Here is a 15099-nt window from a genome sequence, read left to right as displayed (position 1 = left end):
CCAGACCTCCCCCTTCCCAGGCAGACAACATCCGATGTATATATATATATATATATATATATATATATATATATACATACTGCTAGGGGCCTCAGACTGGCCAGTGTATGCTCAACCCTACATTACCTGGCCCCTCTTCTCTCTCTTGCTCTCTTCCTCTGGCTCTTGCTTTCCTGCTCCCACACTCTCCCCATTCCCTTCCCATCTCTCTTTCCATGTGCTCATGCCTGGCCTCGCTCCTCTTCTCTCTCTCTCTCTCTCTCTCTCTCTCTCTCTCTCTCTCTCTCTCTCTCTCCTACCCTCTTAACTCCCCTCCCCATGCCATGAATAAACTCTATACTATACCATTATGTTGCTGGTCCCTCAGGGGGAAGGGATACCTCAGCTGGGCCCACAGAGGCACCCCCTTCCCCCATACCTGACTATAGCTCCATAGAGCATACCTCCCCCCCCTTTTATCTTTTTACAAACACATCATATGGTGCCAAAACCTGGGATCACACCAGGGTCCTTTAGATGGGTGAGGTGGCACATGCATGTAGTTCCAGCTACTCAGGAGGCTGAGACAGAAGGATTGCTTGCGTCCAGGAGTTCTGAGCTATAGTATGCTATGCAGATCAGGTGTCAGCCACTAAGTTCAGTATCAATATGGTGACCTCCCGGAAGTGGGGATACCAGCAGGTTGCCTAAGTAGGGTTGTACCGGCCCAGGTAAGAAATGGAGAAGACATGGGCCCCATAACCCTACACCGAAGCTATGGGTTATGTGAGTCTGTTGGTCTTCCTATGTGGTCATTCTCCCTTTCAGCTTCTTCAATCCTTCTTTTAATTCAATCTTAGTGGTCTATGACTTCAGTTCAATGGTTGGGTATAAGTATCTTGCTTTGTCTCAGTCATCTGCTGGTAGAGCCTCTCAGAGGACAGCCATGCCAGGGTCCCATCTATTAGCACATCTTAGCAGTAATAGTATCAGGCCTTGGTGCAACCCCATGATATCGATCCTAAGTTGGGCCAGTCACTGGACTGCCTTTCCTTCAGTCTCTTCTCTATTTCTGTCTCTGCGATTCTTTTAGACAGGGCCAATTCTGGGTCAGAAATTTTGACTGTAGGCTAAGGGACTTGAGGGACTATCTAGTGGAGGTGGATTCTTTGAGTTGCCTATCCCCAGTGTTGGGTATTTTGGCTATGGTCACCTACAATGAGTCCTGAGATTGTCTCACATCTAGGGTCTCTTGTACTTTCTGGAGGTTCCCCTGACCTCCCATCCCCAGAGGCTGCTTGAGATCTGTTACATTGTTGAAAATACTTCTCAGTGTTTTATTAGATACACTCATATTTTGCATTTACCTAACTCACCTGGTAAGTGCTGTGTAATTTTACATCATGTCACATATTAATCAGTTCTTAATGAATTAAGTCCTTATGACTACTTCAATTCCCCATTGTTGCAAATGTGTTTACAATAAAACCACCTATCAGGTACTTTTGATCTCCTATAAAAGTATCTTTAGAATTTTGTACATTTGGAAGAACTTTATGGATACTGGTGATTTTGGTGGTTTGAAGATGCTTGGCCCATAAGGAGTGGTACTATTAGGAAATGTAGCCTGTATTGAGACGTGCTCGGGCATTGGAGGTCTCCTCCTACACTTAGAATTCACCCATTGGAGAAGAGAGCCTCCTCCTAGCTCCCTGAGGATGCTAGTCTCATCCTGGCTCCTGTGGATGAAGATGTTGAACTCTCACCTCCATATGCAGCACCATGTCTGCCTGAACATAACCATGCTTACCGCATTAATGATAATGAACTAAATGTCTGAACATTTGTAAGCCAGCCCCAATTAAATGCTGTCCTTTATAAGAATTGTTTTGGTCATAGAATCACTTTCCAGTAATAAAAACTCTAAGCCAGAGTTTATGAATAATTTGATTTCTTTATTCCAGATCCCCCTCCCCAATTTTATTTTTAAATAGTAACACTTCAATATTTGAGAGTCTAGTTTACTTAATGAAGTGGGTATACTTGAAGATTCACCAGAACAGTATTTCAGCTTTGGCAAGACCTACAATGCCATCAGTAGTGAGCATCAGAAGGCCTTACAATTGCCAGAAAGGCTACATCTGAGTGTTCTAAAACCTAGCATGTAATAGCCCTAATATTATAGAAAAAGCCTTGAGATATTTCCATCGTTCAGACTATGAGTACTTTTTAATAAATCTCAGGCACAGCTGAGAGAAATAAGCCTCATGCCAATTTTGGGTTGATGAGTAAAACTGTTTTATGTTATGCTACTTATTTTTGTCATTAAGCAATAGCTAACTGGCAGAGTCCACATAATGAGTAACACTTGGCAACATTTATTAATATTGTCAGACTTTGAACATTTTGTCACACAGACATACATGAGATAGACAATATTTCTTTAGTGTATCCATGCTTTTATATATAAATGTGCATCTTGGGACTGGAGAAATGCCTCAATGGGTCACTTCCATTGCTTATATCATATTGCAACTACCTATTTAATATCTTCATATATATATATATATATATATATATATATATATATATGTGTGTGTGTGTGTGTGTGTGTGTGTGTGTGTGTGTGTGTATACCAAATTGTTAAATTTTATTTTCTATAAATATGGTTCATTTAGATGCAGATAAAATGTTATACTGCTCTTGCTACCCTGGCCTATTACTGGATCAATGATTTTTTCCAATACTTTTATAGGAAATTTAGAGTAATTTGTTATTCTTTAAAATATAAAATTTGTTCCATATAGTTAATTACTACTGAATTGGATTTATAGATTATTGGACAAAGTATCCCATATGTAGACATAGCCATTTCATGAATTAGTATTGCATCTGTCAGTTTACCTGAGTCTTCATTTTTATGGCTATGTCAAGTTCAATTTTCCTCATGAAATTTTTTGTGAATCATTGTTAAATGAGTTTCTATGTATTAGTTTACAATTCAGTTTTAGACATAGATAAAAGGTATACAAATAGCCCGGCACAGGGTGAAATTTTCAGTGTTTAAAGTTTATGTATGTTCATGTACCAAAAAAGCCCCTAAAGTCAAAAATAAAACAATATTAAAACTTTTATTAAGTTTACTGTTGGAATCACAGCACCTCTATAGTGGCAATTGTGAAACATTGATAGAAACAATTAAAGTAGACACACACAAACAAATAAAAATGTCATACATGATAATGATAAGAAGAATTAATGCTGGAAAATGAAAATTGATCTATATATTTATTCAATGCAACTTCAACCACAATACCAGCCATGTTATTTCTGAACTATCAAAAACAATATTGAAATTCATATGGTACATAAAACGATGCCAATTATTCTGTAACACACCAGAGCTAGAGGTGTCACTATACTTGATATCAACCCCTACTATAGGGACATGTTAGATAAAGATATAGTATGGCATAGATAGAAGACACCGACTACAATGAGACAAAGATAAGAGTTGTGCACATTCATTCATCTATAGCCAGATGATTTCTTTTATAAAGGGTCAAAAAGTACACAGTGAAGAAGAGACGGGTTCTTCTATATACATATGAATGTTCACTTGCAGATAATTGTAAAGTGGCCCCATCTTTCATTCTGTAGGAAAAGCCAACTAAATAGTGATTGAAATGTTAACATAGAACTAGAAAGTATAAATTTGCTAAGATGGAACATAAAGGTTATATTGTTTCAGTCTGAGCAAGGATGATATTTTTTGTCTATGACTCCAAAGGCTCAGAAAACAGAAGCCATGTACATAAATGAGATCATGTAAAAAAAAAAACAACAACAACAAAAAAAAAACAAAACAAAAAACCAAAACTAAGAGGCTTCTGTGCACAAAAGAAAACAGCCTGAATGAGAGAATTAACATAATGTTGAAACACCTTCAAAATTACATATTATTAGGTTTCAGTTTCAATAGGCAGCATGAGAAAGTATTATAAAACTGCCTTTAAAAATGCAGTTTTAAGAATTCATATTTTACAAATTATATTTGCATATGTTTTTATTTAGATATCATTCATATGTCTTGATTTATTACTTATAGTTTGATTGACCTGGGCTTTAGTAACTAAACATTTTAAACTGGAAAAAAAAACCTACTGGAACGAAGATACAGCTTTTGATTGGGAGAAAATGCTTGCCTCATATTCTTGTAAGAGCTAAGAGACAAAACAGATAAGGTTCCAGAGAAACCTAAAAACAAAATGGTAACCCTGTTTAAAAGTGGACATATGTTCTGAATATGCCTCCAAAGAAGAAATATAAATAACTGAGAAATCATACATAAAATGTAAAAGATAATCATCATAGAAATGCAAGTACCTCCACATAAATCCAGATCCACTGAAACTAATAGATGAAAATGTGGGCAAGAGTCTCAAATACATGGGTATGGAGGGAAGTTCCTGAACAGAACACCAATTGCTTATGCTTTAAGATGAACAATTGACAAATGGGACCTCATAAAATGGCAACACTTCTGTAAGGCAAAGGACACTTGGCCTTTCAGAGTGGGCAACCAACAGGTTGGGAAAAAATCTTTACTAACCCTATATCTGGTAGAGGGCTAATATCCAAAATATACAAAGAACTCAAGAAATTAGATTCCACACAAACAAATAACCTTATTAAAAATGGGGTACAGAGTTAAACAAAGAATTCTCAACTGAGGAAACTGAGATGGTCAAGAAACACCTAAAGAAATGTTCAACATCCTTAGTCATCAGGGAAATAAAAATCAAATCAACTTTGAGATTCCACTTCACAGCAGTCAGAATGGTTAAGATCGAGAAAGCAGGTAACAGAAGATGCTGACAAGGTTGTGGAGAAAGGTTGGACTGCAAGCTGGTAAAACCACTCTGGAAATCAGTCTGGTGGTTCCTCAGAAAAAGGGACATGAGAACCCAGCTATACCACTCTTGGGCATATATCCAAAAGATTCTCCAACATATAACAAAGACACATGCTCCACTATGTTCATAGCAGCCTTACATATAATAGCTAGAAGTTAGAAACAACCCAGATGGCCTTCAACAGAGGAATGGATACAAAAAATGTGGTACATTCACACAATGGAGTACTACTCAGCTATTAAAAACTACTCAGTCATTAAAAACAATGACTTCATGAAATTCTTGGGCAAATGGATGGAACTTAAAAATATCATCCTGAGTGAGGTAACCTAATCACAAAAGAACACATGTGGTATGTACTCACTGATAATTAGATATTAGCCCAAAATCTTGGAATACCAAAGATAGAATTTACAAACCACATGAAGCTCAAGGAAAAGGAGGACCAAAGTGTGTGTGCTTCGGTCTTTCTTAGAAGGGATAACAAAATACTTACAGGAGCAAATATGGAGAAAAAGTATGGGGCAGAGACTGAAGGAAAGGCCATTCAGAGACTGCCCTGCCTGTGGATCCATCTCATATATAGTCATCAAATACAGACACTATTGTGGATGCCAAGAAGTGCATGCTGATAGGAAACTCATATAGCTGTCTCCTGAGAGGGTCTGCCAGGGCCTGATTTATACAGAGCTGAAGGCTGGCAGCCATCTGTTGAACTGATGATGGGGTCCCCAATGGAGGAGTTAGAGAAAGGACTAAAGGAGCTTAAGGGGTTTGCAACCCCACAGGAGGAACAACCATATCAACCAGCCAGAGCTCCAATGGTCTAAACCATCAACCAAGGAGTACACATGAAGGGACCCATGGCTCCAGCCACTTATGTAGTAGAGGACGGCCTTGTCAGACATCAATGGAAGAAGAGTCTCTTGGTCCCGTGAAGGCTCGATGATGCCCCTGTGTAGTGTAATGTGGGTGGAGAGGTGGGAGTGGGTGGGTGGATAGGGATATACCCTCATAGAAACAGGAAGAGGGGCGATGGGATAGGGTTTTTTGGGGGGGGTGATCAGGAGATGGGATAACATTTGAAATGTAAATAAATAAAATATCCAATAAAATAAAAATAAAAAATAAAGTTGCAATGAGATGCCTCTTATCCGTGTTAGAATGATGCTACAGTCTACACATAAAATTCTTCCTAGAAGCCAACTTTGTTGCTAAGTGAATGGTGTCATTTGGAGGAATTTGGATCTTTTGTGGGCAGGAATGGTTACCTGGAGAGTATGCCCCACAAGGACAACTGTGAGCTTTATATTCTGGCACTACTTTCTCCTCTCTGTTTATATAACAAGACATGAAATGATGAGGGCATTAAAGTCACCTTTTTCCCCTGCCATATTTCTGTTCATGCCTTCTCTGTCATGATAGACTGCATTGCCCAAAATGAAATTAAAATTAAAGTCTTACTGACATTTAATCACTTACTTCAAAGGATTCATGATTTAATAAAGAGAATCTGAAGAATAGTTACAGGTAAAAATAAATCTTATATAACATATCCACTTACTTATCTTTGAAAGAATTCCACTAATTCACTTGTACTTTGAGAAAGCCAACTCAATCCAAATATAAAATATCAGCTCCAGTAGTTAGATAGGACCCCCAGTGGAGGGATAGGGACACCAATCCACATTCAGACAACACAAATAACAAACCATCTAGGGAAAGATACTGAGAGTTCTCTAAAGAGGAAAATAAAAATGGCTAGTAAATATTTTTAAAGGAATGGGGCCTTTTCCCCAGTGAAGGTAATTTTTTAGTGTTTCTTAGGTGCCTGCAGCCCTTTCTCTACAATTGACAGAGAGAAGCAGGGTTGGGAGTACATGAAAAGTGTGGGAGGGGAGAAATGGAAAGAGGGATGAGACATATTATATTTTAATTTTAAAATAATATTTTAAAAGAAATGGGATATTTTGAGTAGGACAATAAGCAATAAAAACACACAAACAAACAAACAAACAAAAACAAATATCTCCAGGAAAGTTAAATGAATTAGAAATTGGGAAGATAGAGATGCAGTGCTAAAGCGAGTTGTAAAAATTCAATTGATAATGTTTTGAAGACTTTTTGAAGTTCTATTCAGAGTGTAAAATTCACGACAAATGAGTAAAAACGATGTGATCATTACAATCCTGCAATCTATGTGCCAAAAAGAAAACTTTAAGTAGAACAAAGAACAGTCAAAGGAGGACTCGAGTTTTGGAAGGGGCTTCCTCGGCATCCTGGAGTCTGTTACTGCAGGAGACATGTTTCTCACCTATAGAAACAAAGTATTTTGTATTCAGTATTGTGATTTGTGTGGTTGTAAGAGGATGTGTTGACGCAGCTTCTTCCAATTCATACAATCTTGTTAAATGTCATATTTATTTCTTCAGAGAGAATAAGCACAAGATTACATAAGATCAATTTAAAAAATCAAACTTATAGTTGTGGCATCATCTGTTACTAATGCAAAGGGGATTCTTTCTTTCCATTATTACAAAACTGAATAATCTAATAGGAGACCCCAAAACTTTCACCCAAATTTAAACATTTTGCTTAGCTCTATATGAAGATTGAACAGGTCAACCTAACTGATTTGTAAAATATTTTATAATATTTTAAATAAAAATATTTTACTATACCCAAAGAGCATGAAACAAATCCTGTAACTGATATCCATATTTCATTTTTTTAAGCTTCTTGTAAAAAGAGAGAGGCTCCTTTTCTTTCCATTGCTTTAGCTTGTGTGCACCTAGAGGTTATCAATAAAGCAGTCTTATGATTATGTTGAAGCAGGTAAGAAAATATAAATCATGTATTTGTACACATTATAGTAATCCCAGTTATTCATGGAAATACAAGACAGTTAATTTTAAACAAACCAAAACCAATCTATGATTTAGAATGCAAATTCTTCTACAGCCATGCTTTGCAAATGACAATTAGTTGATCATGTAATTTCCCACAACTGCACTGCCCAATTCTGAAGTCAACTACTATGTATTTCCCTTAACTACTAGAAGTGGGCTCTATAATTTTCAGTTCTTCCTATGGCTGAATTACCTAGTTCTAATTTAATGTAGAATTCAACAACCAAATTCAATAAATAACAAGGCACAGTCTTAAAAAGGAACCCCCCCCAAAAAACCTTTCTTATATCACAGAGTATTTTGTGGTAATAAAAGGCATTACCAAATGAGAACTTTTTGCAATAGCACATAGTAATAATGTAATTGTGCTAATAGTAGCAGTAAATGTAGCTATAAAATTTCATTTCCATACATATATCATTACACCTTTTCTTCCTTAACATGCCTTTATTCAGTGACCTCTCCCAGCCCCTATATCTTTTGCTACCAAAATAGCCCCTGTTCTCCCTTCATGTCATACCAGTGTATGCAATCTCAGTATTTTTCCTGCAACTGATATACGTTTTCCTTACATTTAAGTGAAGTGTCACTCTTACGCAACTTTCATATTGAGTTATTTGTTTTTGGTTTCCTAGGCTGTTTTTCTATTATGGATGTTGTTATTTGTGCAGGAACAGTAATGAAGGTTTCACTTGAGGGTCACTTTGTGTCATTAGGACTTCCTTAATGATAGATAGTCTGGATGGTGAGAGATGGAATCTCAAAACAGTTTCAATTAGCATTTCTCTGTTTAAGTTAACTCCTTACTTTTAAACATTTTAGGATAGTACATAGTCCATTTGTAACTTTATTTTCGATGACACACATATGTCATCGAAGTCTGTTCTTATTTTTTCCTTTTCCCTTTTGTTCTTCCATACACCACCACTCTTTCCATTTAATTTCTATCTCCTGAACACTCATGTTTTGCTTATGTATTTCTTATTTCATTATTGCATATCCAGTTTCCTTAAACTCTCTTTAGACACATGATCATTTTTTAGTCTTGTCACACAACCCCTCCCTCCACCCTACACATGAACACACAAACACACACATACACACATGCACATGCACAAATATGTGTACAGACATACATACTTTTAAATTGGCATTCTACATATGGATGAAAAATCATTTGGTATTTGATTTTTCCAGAGTCTTGACTTAATAGAATTTCTATTTTAATCAGTTTTATTTAAAATTTTATGGTTTAATTTTTATTTTTAGCTGAATAAAATTCCACTTTGAATAGTTCTAGGGATTCCTGTGGGTATCAGGCAAAGAAACAAACCATGAAGAAGTGAGAATGCAAATAGTTCAAATTGGCTTGGTCAACATGGATTAACCTCGGGAAATCTGATGCCTAATAGTTTGTCAGCATATTTAAACACAATATAATATGAGAAAATATTTCCTGGTACAACAGTCCATTATGCACAAGGAGGATCTAATTGTATCCAAACCACCTCATGGTACATGTCATTTCTCCCAAGAAGATGGGTTCTGGAGATAGGCTATCTATATTAATTAGCTCAAGGATCTAAGGGACAGTCTGGCCTGCTCTCAGACATACAGATAGCATGGAGTTCATTTGGGTTATTAACCACTTCTGGTCCTGGTTGTGGGAGCTTAGAGAAACGCCTGGCTATATAGATAGTGTGTAAGTCATTTAGACTATTAGATATCTCAGATCCTCATTATGGAAGCTTTGGGGAGCCCCTGGCTATAATGATAATGTAAGAGTAGGGTATTAACCACCTCGAGTCCTGGTTTTAGGAGCTTAATAGGGCTGGAGAGATGACTCAGCAGTTAAAACCACTGTCTATTCTGCCAGAGGTTGTGAGTTCAATTCCTACCAACCACATGATAGCTTACAATCATCTATCTATATGGAGATCTGATGCCCTCTTCTGGTGTGTCTGAAGACAGTGATGGTATACTCACATATAAGTAGAAGATTAATATAGCCTGACCCAATAGACAATACAGATCACCAGGCTACTAATAACCTCCAGTTCCCAAATTTGTGCACAGACAAAACACGTTATACATCCATTTCGTTGAGAGGTCAGTCCTACATACTTAATATTCCTGCTTTGCCCAGAGATCTGTGGGTTCAAGGACCTTCATGCTCCCAACAGTTACCACACTCTCTTTATCCCATTAAACTATTTATAAATATCTATATTGGATCTATTTTCTAGTTGTTGTCAATATTGATGCAGAAAGTAAAGGTACACAGGTATTTCTGTGATTAGAATACATCCAATATATGTAGACATAATCTTTTTAGGCACTCTGTAAAAGCTGTCCTTGTGTTATTCAAATGCTGATTTCTCTGCCCTCATAATTGGTTCAATATGGACACAGCACTGTTGTGCTTCTTCAGAAATATCCTGACTCAAGTTTGTGTAAACAATTCTTACTATTCATTCTCTCCATTTAATGTTTATCAAGCTGATCACCCAATGGTTGGGCAGAAGAAAGAATAGGGCAGGACTTAGAGCAGCCAGGGGAAAGACAGAGATTCAGAGGAGAGGAAGGGAGATTCAGATATGATAGGAGTATGAACTAGGAAAGAGTTCATAGAATTCAGCTGGAGAATGGAAGGCCATAAGTGCAAAGTATTATGGGATTGTTGATTGGGAGGTAGCCAGATTAGCATAGGGAATTAAGATATTGAGGTGAACCTTGGAAATAAATCTTGGTCTTTTTGTTTCATTATTGGGGATTAGTTAGGATAACTAATTCATTATATAGGCATACATATGGAAGAGTGGTGCAACAAGATTGTCAGGAGTCATAATGGGACAAGCTAATGACTAGCAGATGATCATCCTGAAATGGCCTGCTGCAGATTATTATATAATCTGCAACAGGTGAGCCCTTGTTAAGCAAGACTGTAAGGGATTCATTTTAGGAAAGATTCCTGCTATTAATATGCTTTTCCTGTTATTATTAAACATTCATAACAATCACTAAGTAGTAGCACACCCCTTTGGAGCCGATCTCTGCAGATCCACGAAGATGTGCTGTCTTGTAGTGTTGCTATATAGACAAATAGATGACTTAAGCTTTAATGATGATCCTATAAGAATTCCTAAAATTATATCTGTGATTATTAAGCTCTTTTGTAGTGTGACAGCTATTTGGTCCTTTTCTGATAGTCAAAACTGCAATGAGAACTCTGCCAGTCTCCCAAGTGTCACCAGTTAATTGCTCTTAGATGGTAACCAGAATTTCTCCTAATCAGAGCACATTCCAATAGGTTGTAAAACAATTAACCAAAGGTCATAAAAAGGGACTAATGATTTATTATATGTGCTAGGACAGAAGATAAAATATTTACTGGATTTATCTATACAAAACTTCACTAATAACTTAGTTATAGTTTTAAACCTTCCATGAACCTGTGGTACAGAGACAGGTGATGGGTGTTTTGCTAGATAGGTACTCTTTTATTCTATTTTTTGATCTTTTAGTATTTTTTTCTATATTCTTTGTTTACATTCCAAATGACTTTTCCTTTCCTGGTTCTCCCCTCCCCATAAGTCCCATAAGCCCTCTTCCCTCCACCCATTCCCCAATCACCCCCCTCCCACTTCTCTGACCTGGTACTCCCCTACAAATCTGCATCAAGCCTTTCCAGGACCAGGGCCCTCTCCTTCCTTCTTCTTGGGAATCATTTGATATGTGAGTTGTGTCTTGGGCTTCTGGGCTAATATCCACTTATCAGTGACTGCATTCCATGTGTGTTCTTTTTTGAATGAGTTACCTCACTTAGGATGATATTTTCCAGTTCCAATCATTTGCCTAAGAATTTCATGAATTCATTGTTTTCAATAGCTGAGTAGTATTCCACTGTGTAAATATACTACATTTTCTGTATCCATCCTCCATTGAGGGACATCTGGGTTCTTTCCAGCTTCTGGCTATTATAAATAAGGCTGCTATGACCATAGTGGAGCATGTGTCCTTATTGCATGCCAGGGAATCCTCTGGGTATATGCCCAGGAGTGGTATAGCTGGGTCCCCAAGTAGTACTATGTCCAATTTTCTGAGGAACCGTCAAACTGATTTCCAGAGTGGTTTTACCAGCTTGCAATCCCATCAACATACAACTCACAGACCATATGAAGCTCAAGAAGAAGGAAGACCAAAGTGTGGATACTTTGATCCTTCTTAGAAGGTGGATCAAAATACCCATGGCTCATAGCCAATCAATGATCTGAGCATAGTGGCCCCAATGGTGCAGCTAGAGAAAGGACCCAAGGAACTGAAGAGGTTTGCAGCCCCACAGGAGGAACAATAATATGTACCAACCAGTAGCCCCAGAGCTCCTGGGACTAAACTAGCAACCAAAGAGTATGCATGGAGGGACCCATGGCTCCCGCAAAGGACGGCCTTTTCACACATCAATGAGAGAAGCCATAGGACCTGAGAAGGCTCGATGCCCTGGTATAAGGGAATACCAGGACAGGAAAGGATGGAGGGGGGTGTCAAGCAGGGGGAGGGGGCATGGAATAGGGGGTTTTTGCATGGGTAAGGAGGAGGAAAGGGGATACCAGGGACACCATTTGAAATGTAAATAAAGCAAATATCTAAAAAGAATTTAAAAAAGAAAACCAACGATAACATTTCATTAAATACGTTCCTACTGACTTTTTTTAGTTTCATGTATTGCTCATAAAACTGTAAAAAGTAATTAAAATTAGATACAAGTTAAAACAAAAAGGGTAGAAGCTTTTTCTTTCTCTATGCATTAAAGATTGAAGCTCATCTTTCATCCAGAATGTGTGAGTTCTCTCTGTACTGGTGCTTGGTCTTTTGCTCCACATGCATATGTAAATATGGATGTATGTGTAAGTATGTCATTGTAAGAATGTATGCATGTATGTGTGAGCATGTAACTGTGAGAATAGTGCAAGCTGGGCCAAACTGAATTTGAATGGAAAAGTATAAATGAGCATGTATGAAGCTGTGTTTGAACTTATGTGAGATTATGCATATTCACTTATGTAAAAGTTTTTCTTTCTTGAGTGTTATTCTCTTCTCCTGGTTCAATAGAAGTTTATGGCTCCAAACTTCCCTCTAGCCTGACAAGCAAGAGGCATCTGGACAATAGGGAAATGGCTCTAACAATTAATCTTTTACTTAATTTCCTGCTGTTTTAGGATGAAGTGCTAAGTACCTGAGACTGCAGTCTCTGGCTTCAGTGGAACACAGAAGGCAAATCAACTACAAAGCATAGTAACTTAGATAAGTAAACTTTTTTATTATACAGCAACCCTAAATATCTCTTGAGATAAAGTCTTACCCTCCAATGGATATGCACTTGTCCATCTGCTTCCTTAAGAAGGCTGTCCCCACCCCCCACAAGGACACATGGTAATTTCATTTTGCATTTTTAAAAGATTTTTAATTATGGCTTGTGTGTGTGTGTGTGTGTGTGTATGTTTGAGTATGTACACATAAGCATTGCCTATGGAACTTACAGGTGCAGGCAGTTATGACCAAATTCATATTCTGTGCAGGAGTGGTAATCATTTTTAACTGATAAGACATCTCTCCAGTCCCTTATTTTCTGATTTTTTTTTTGAGAAAACTCCATAGTTTATATATAACTGTATAAGTTTATGTTGCCACCAGGAGAGATAAAGGTTTGTATTTCCCCACATGGTCATTTGTACCATTGTGATTACAGCTATTCTCTCCACATTGAAATGGAACTTCAATGGTTTAAAGGTTTAATGCAAAGGTTTAATTTGCATTTTCTTAATGGGAAAGGATGTTGATCAATTTTTGAATATTTATTGTCCATTTGTATTTTTTTTAACATGTAGACTATTTGAGTTTTTAACGTAGGTCCTGCTAGTAATGAGCTCTTCTTTTCAGAACTGTTCCAGCTATATCCTAGATGCTTGGGGATATTGTACGTTTTCATCATTCATTTCTGTTTGGACTTCTTTAGGAACTGAATGCTAAGACATCTACCTGACCGTTTTAGCTCTTTGCCTCCTTGCTCTTGCACTCACTAACAAGTCCATTTCTTCAGCCTCATCACAACCTCCTATTTGAGGGTTCTAATGCCAACTAAGGACAAGCTAACACATCCAACCTCATGGACTGAAAAACTGCAGAGTTCCTGGACTATATTCAAGGTGGCCATTTTTGGATTAGTTGGACCATAGCCTATACATTATTCTAATAAATCCCCTTTGTAAGCATAAACTTTCATTCTATAAGTTCTGTTACTCTAGACAATTCTGATTCACACACTCCAAAAATAGATTTGAGTATACTTTCTTTAAAAACACAATTTTACACTTTAAATAAAAGGTTATATTAACAAAAATTATTAGTGACACAAATATATGCTAATGAAACTGTACTATATAAATATAATATCAGAATGTGATATTGCTGGATTTGTTAAAAATAATAGGATATGTGAACAATATATTTCTTTTTTACAGAGCATTACAAGTAAGTGAAGCATATTTATAGAGATGTATAGTTTATCTGTGTTATGAGAATTGAAGGTAAGGATATAAATTATTATAACAAATTGATTATATTTTGATACTCACCAGGTAAACTATGTGGAAAACATAAAAATGGGAAAAATGTGAACCACGCAAGCAGAGTGGCACTCAGAAAACCAACAAACCAATTGAACTGCCACAGAAGAAAGTTATCTTTTACCCTTGGATAGAGAAAAGGAGGAAATTTCAGTTAGGCACACTTATAAAACAAATCATAATTAGTTGTGAGAATGGGAGAATTTTCTGTTAATTTGCATTCATTTGTAATCTCTCACTCTTAATTTTGGTACTGCGCTGATAATGGCTGGTTGTTAGTATCCACTGTTTCAGTTTGGTTTGGCTCCTATCACAGCCTGTTTTCCACTCCCCTTTTTAGTGGCACACATGCCTATTGTACCAGGTGTTTCTGCTTGTTCCTATTTCAAGTTTTCTTCATTTTAGTTTCTGCCCATGTAAGAACCAAGTCTTGCTTCTTTCCCAGGCTCTTTCAAATCTTGCTCCTGGGCCTCTACATCCTTGTTGCACAATTTTTCTTATTTATGGCATCTTGATATCACAACACCATCACAAGGACCCTTGTGCTAAGTATACTTTGTATTTTTATGATCTTTCCAGTTTTGTGAAAAATTTTCCCACAGTTTTCCTGTGGGTCCCATTTGCATTCTTCTTAAGGTTTTCTTTGCTTCTCACAAAGCTTAGTAGCTGGTA

General features: G+C 37.1%; 1 protein-coding gene across 1 annotated transcript in view; it reads right to left on the bottom strand.

The window, feature by feature from the left end:
* Nucleotides 1-15099, bottom strand: part of LOC127692964 (solute carrier organic anion transporter family member 6A1-like) — a gene marked incomplete at its 3' end in the record, with an annotated part of 67712 nt that overhangs the window by 39150 nt on the left and 13463 nt on the right. Inside the window, exons 5-6 of the mRNA XM_052193594.1 lie at nucleotides 14437-14552; nucleotides 7577-7686 (exon numbers count right to left, since the gene is read on the bottom strand). Coding sequence (XP_052049554.1) covers nucleotides 7577-7686; nucleotides 14437-14552 — 226 coding nt within the window. The remainder of the gene's footprint in view (nucleotides 1-7576; nucleotides 7687-14436; nucleotides 14553-15099) is intronic.

Source organism: Apodemus sylvaticus, chromosome 9, assembly GCF_947179515.1.
Source record: "Apodemus sylvaticus chromosome 9, mApoSyl1.1, whole genome shotgun sequence".
Lineage (NCBI taxonomy): Eukaryota > Metazoa > Chordata > Mammalia > Rodentia > Muridae > Apodemus > Apodemus sylvaticus.
Note: the sequence above shows the minus strand (reverse complement) of the source record. Positions and strands in the feature narration are given on the sequence as shown.